The following is a 5935-nucleotide window of genomic DNA, read 5'->3' as shown; positions in this document are numbered from 1 at the left end:
AATATTACTCCATAAAATGTTCTATGCAAGAGGTTCTAATATATCGATGTTATACCATTTGCAGGGAAGCCCAGGTTATGTACAGAAAGCAAGCAATGTCGAACGAATCTGCAGAATCGAAGATTGAAGAGATGAAGGCTATTCTCGATAAATATTCTGCAGTACCAGAGGAGGATCGTGGAGCCGCTGGTATGTGACATACAATTCTTGTATTTCGGTAGTAATTCTGATCTTTTAACTAGCAATTTAGGTTATAACCTTGCAATCTAGACTTTTTAGTTCAAGGATCCTCAACATAAGTAAAATTCTTGGGAAATAGTTACGAAAAAGTATTCTTGTATTTTCCTGAACTGTATTGAAAGTTTGTGATATGAGTTTTTGGTTAATGGATTTTGTGTGAAGGGATTATTTTTCTAGTTTGCAGAAAGGATACTAGACAATGACTGAAAAGGATATTTTAGATTATAAGATTTTGCTGATATCTTGAGTTAAGTGAACTTAACTGTAAAGTGTTGGATGAAACTGACATCTGACTTGGTTTGCAAATAAATATTTTGTGCATTTGTGGGTCGTGGGTTAATATCCTTTTTTTTTTCTACCAGGTAATGAGCAGCCACGTGACATGCATGCTAAGGCAGTAGAACTTGCCGTGAAGGCTCGAAAAATCTTGTGTGATGTTGGGAGGTCGAAAGTAACACTAGAGGGAGATTCTGAGAGTACTCCTGGACATGTCAACACTACAGTAGAAATGGTAAGTCAGGCTCTGTGGCTCCTCCTGTAACAGTCTTTCTAGTTTTGAAAATGTACAGCATTTTAGAAATATAGAAATGGTAAGTCAGGCTCTGTGGCTCCTCCTGTAACAGTCTTTCTAGTTTTGAAAATGTACAGCATTTTAGAAATATACCAGTAATTACTGCCAAGCCCTCTAGCTGTAATAATGCATATTCAAAGAGTAAAATCACTATAATCCTCTTAATTATAGTTGCTGTAACATCAGCTTAGTCTGCTGTTTTATGGAGATTTTGAAATGCTGCTCTCTGGTCTAGATATGATGGTTGGGTTATGTCAGAGGAAGTAGGCTGGTTATCAGCATGTCTTGTTAAACATTGCACGTGTCTCCATGCTATATAGGCATCACTAGCTCCTAATTTGGTTATATTGAAACTTGCCCAGTACTAGAGAGGCCTGTTTTGAAGATTGGACTAGAAGGGAGATGTCCATTCCTAACTGAAGATAATAAAATATCTTCAAAATAGGAGTTATTCCTGTAATCAGATTGTTCTATTAGAGATTTGATCAACTTTGCTACACATGGAATTTGTAATAAAGGACAAATGAGAGGTGTTCAATTTGATGTGAAGGGAACATAGGTCAATGCAAGGACTAGATTAGGTTTCCTATGTCGAGTTTTATTCTACTCATGCTTCAAGCCTACTGCTAGACGCAAGACACAAGTGCTGAAATGGTAATTAATCCAGTGGTGTTGCTTGAAGGTAACGTTGGTTCAATTCTTTGCAGGTTCAAATGGGACGTCGGAGGGCCGGTAAAATCTATAACGAAGTGGACAAAGAACCCAAGATGATGCTCTCGTGGGTAATATCCTTTATGCTGGTGGGTTTCTTGCTCATCTTCCGTGCCTGGCTTTGTTTGGCTGTCTATATTTACAATCTGACTTGCATCGACAAATTAGTTAGCTCCTCCAAGGAATGGGTGTGTAAAACTGCCGAATCTTGTGGACTGAAATGGATTTTGGAAGCACTGGCCAAAGTAAAGGAGTGGTTGTACTCGTGTTTTAGACACTTGTTTGATTAAATTGCTTTGTTGATAACTGTCTGGAAGCTTGTGAACTACTTATAGATCTAGTTTTTCTCCTGTTAAGTTTGCCTCACTCGCATTAAGTTAACTTATGTTGAAATATGAGTGAGTTTTTAAATAGTGCTTTATTCAGCAAGTCTAGAGTACATTAAATCGGTCTGTTCCTTTATAAGGACTTGGAAAATCACGTCTACCATAAATGCTAAATAATTAATCCTAAACTAGTTAGTGATGGCTCACCAAGTATTTAACTTACAAATTTACCATTCCTGATATTAAATGGCCTTAAGTGACCTTAAATTTACTATTCCTGATATTAAATGGCCTTAAGTGACCTTAAATTTATTATTTCTGATATTAAATGGCCTTAAGCGACCTTAAGTGGACCATTGTTCACAGGCTAACCTAATGTAATAGTTTTAAATTTGCTAGCTACTTTTGCACTTTTAAACTTTCTGGGATCTTAAAATCCGCAAGTGTACAGTATTTCCTATTTCAATGTGTACTTTTACCTTATGGAATAAGGTAAAATTTTATTAAAAATAAGTATATAGGTTGGATACCTGCTGTTGCTCTTTTGGTTGAGTTGGTGTGGAAGCAAATATAAAGAGAGCAGGCTGGTGACCTGAGAAATGTTACATTAAATTATAATTAGAATTGAAAGTAGTTTTACTCATGCAAATCATTTTAACCAGTTTTGGTATGGGATGCTTTTGGCTAAAGGTTCTTCTAGGGTCCTGATGCTATATTTTGAGATTTTCCTTTTAAATTTATTAAAAATGTTGTGTAAGTAGTACAGTGACTCCTTAAAGCCCCGCCCACACGGTCGAGCTTTGCCTGATGAACTTTGCTCGATGTGACATCTGAAGCTGGGTAATTAAAACCTTAAATGTTTGTTTCTGCGTTCACATCAAGCAGAATTCGTTCGAGGCTTGGACGGGCCCTTGGCCCTGCTCTAGAAGGCACTGGCAGACAGGCAAACACTGTTTCCATAACCCATTCCATACTACTGACTGACCAAGCATTTAGTTAGAACGATGTGTTGTCTGGTAACACCACTAAAAGGGGGAGAAAAATAAACTGCTGGAATTGCCCGATGGGCATACCCACTAGTTGGGACATGCCATAAAACTCCTTCCGCATGACAGACGAAGGCACGACGGGCTATTTTGATATGCCCGTAATTCTCTTTTAAACAAGTGTTGCCAGATCAAACAATCCAAGGCAGGCAGGCAGTCACAAGCAGGCGAACCTAGGACTTGGCCCACACTTGTGATAACCATCCACTCGCAACATTGTCTGCCTGGGGTGCATTTGCCCCTCGTGGACTTGCCATAACAGTAACTGCCCACGTGCACTTGCCCCACGGGTGGATGGGGGATTCTTCGAAATTTGCTTTAAGGTTTAATACTAATCTTAGTGAAAAAGATTTTAGATTAAAATAGTGAGAAGGAACGTTGAACACAGTGTAGTGGTGGTGAGAATTTATATTGACTAGTATAAATGCTGGAACCCGTTATATCATGCAAAGAATTTAAACTTCAATTTTTCATGACCTAATTGGCAAAGTATCCTGCTGTGACGGTGTATGAATTGACCTGGAAGCATTGCAAAAATATAAATTTACATACATTTTACCTATTTTAGTGTACATTCGTCATCAGTTGAACAATTGGGCAGAGAAATTTGTCAACAGGCAGCCATGTAAAACCTACAGGTAATAAAAATATAATTACTCAGTAGCATGAGTCACACTGGAATAATAACTAATTACTCACAGTAGCATGAGTCAGACTGGGAAGAGAAATCGGTTTCAGAAAGCTTGTCTGTACAGAATTATCTTTAAATGCACACGCAAACTAAATTTTTCTTCAATAATAATAGAGCATTTCTACACCAGTGCAGTTCAACGGGATGCTCGCAAACCGAGTTCCACAGAGTTATTTGATTGGTGGGCAATAGTCAGGAATTAGGCCTAATGTCACCTCTTACCTCGCCTCTCTCTCGCAAATGGGACATCTTTAAGCGAAGGCTTAACCAAGTCCTCGACAGGCGTAGAACGAGGCATTAAATGCTCAGGGAGCCGCTTATGCTCTAGGAAGAAACTTTTATTAGGTCTTTGGATTTGGGTGTAAATATAGGCTGTTAACTTGTTGAATTTTAAGGGCATTGGGATAGTTTGAAAATTGTTTTACCTAATGTATTTATTCTCTATTTACGCTTCATACTATTATACTTAGGTTCAGGTTTCACTTAAAATGTTTTGACGCACTTAAAAGTATGGACAATTCCCTGCTAGGGGGAGGTAATGCCGTCAGTACACCTCACAGGGTGCACAGTAGGCATTACTTTGAGGTTTTGGCGGCGTCCCTTCGGCCTTCGGGTACAACCCCTTTCATTCATTTCACTATACTTCCATTTATTCTCTCTCTCTCACCTTGCTATCCACCTCTCCTAAGGATTGTTTCATAGAAATGAGAGATTTTCCTCCTATTTCACCTTCCAAACCTTTTTCCTCTTACTTTCCTTGTCAGAGGCTACAGTCACAAAATCTAGTGCAAAGGACACCTTTCCTTTTGCAGGAACATTTTTTGCACTCGCAGCAAACTGTGTATTCTTCTGGCAAAGGCTTGTGCCCCAACATTGGGAAGTAGCATCTCATTAGCTATCCAGCACATAACCAAATGATTTTGGATCTGGCTTGTCAACAGCAGTCTCAAACGTACACAGCATTTCCTTAGTAGTTGCAACCCAAATAAAAGGAAATAACAGGAAACTTATTTCCAAAGAAATACCAGAGGAGAAGTTAGGCTATAAACTAGATATACCCAACACCTATTAGCATACTACCTCACCTATAGGCTATTTACTTATATAAATTCTAGTGTTTTGGTCAGCTACTTAACCCTTAGGCCCCGTCCACACAGTCGAGCTTTGGTCGACGAACTTTGTCCGATGTGACGTCAGAAGCGGAGAAACGGCTGGAAAAGCCAGAACTTTGCCGCATTTCTCCGCTTCTGACGTCACATTGAACAAAGTTCGTCGAGCAAAGCTCGACCGTGTGGACGGGCCTTTAGTCTATGGCTAGCATTCGCCGTAAATTGGATATTCTATTCTATTCTCTTCATACAGGCTGCTATAGGTTCGTTTGTAAATTGTTGCTAGTTTTACTTTCTCATTCTCATCTAATTCTCTCTTCACACTATTTATCTTTTCATTAGGTCTTCAATAGCCTTGATTTGAAAAGGTGTACCCTACTTCAATGTAGAATCTTAACTGGGTTGCGATTCTTAAACAGCATCCTCTAAGAACACCTAACAATTGCAAAGGAAGGCTAGCAGTATGTAATTATTTTGCATCTGAAACAGTTGCATATATGTTTTAACTTTACCTTCGAAGAGTTTTTGATGCATTTTTCTCTTTCTCGGGGAGTAAGCCTACAAACTACTACTATTGTTGTTGTTGTTGTTCTTCTTCTTCTTGTTTGGGGTAGGAAAGGTCTATGGAAGAGCCTAAAAAGGTCTGAAAAAGGTGTTTCGCGTTGAGTTAAAGATACAGGAATTTTAGGATAGAATATTTATGATCTGTTTATTAGAATGAAAATTTAAAAATATAAATGTGCATGTTGAGCAGTACACAACAATTATTTCTAATAAAATAGCGCTTGCTTTATTTTTCGTTGGTGAAACAAGGCTTTATTTGACTGTAGATTTTAGCAGGTTTTGATTTACGCTAAGTTATGAATATAAGATTTACGACTTATACGAGAGGGGAAAAACTTGCATGCGTTCCGAGTAAGCTGGAGGTCGTATCGCTCCTTGTTAGTATAGCTACGATGACGTCGCAAGTCACGCCGCCATGTTATGCTGATGAAGTCCGGGAAGAGGTCCAGTTGCCATATGAGGACTTCCGTGTAAGAAACTTGAGGAAAAGGCAGGGAATGAAACTAAATTTCTCTTATTAAAATAGTCACATAGGAATAGTTGATAGGTGCTCAGAATAAGCTCCGTGACTCGCTATAGTCACATGTGAAGTACATAACCTAGTTCTCTACGTTGGTCACTGAAGACATAGGTATAGAGAGAGAGAGAGAGAGAGAGAGAGAGGGAGAATCGCCTAG

The 5935-nt window shown here is 38.8% G+C and overlaps 1 protein-coding gene across 1 annotated transcript; it reads left to right on the top strand.

Moving 5' to 3' along the window:
• Nucleotides 1-64: 64 nt before the first annotated feature.
• LOC135226373 (uncharacterized) lies at nt 65-2478 on the top strand (the record flags this gene model as incomplete). The annotated part of the gene is given in 3 exon segments (XM_064265849.1): nt 65-189; nt 603-751; nt 1519-2478. Coding segments are annotated over 3 exon segments (568 nt in total), but the record flags the coding sequence as incomplete, so codon positions are not given.
• Between the last annotated feature and the right edge of the window lie 3457 nt (nt 2479-5935).

This window comes from Macrobrachium nipponense, chromosome 14 (assembly GCF_015104395.2).
Source record: "Macrobrachium nipponense isolate FS-2020 chromosome 14, ASM1510439v2, whole genome shotgun sequence".
NCBI lineage: Eukaryota > Metazoa > Arthropoda > Malacostraca > Decapoda > Palaemonidae > Macrobrachium > Macrobrachium nipponense.
This window is presented reverse-complemented; position numbering and strand designations above follow the sequence as displayed.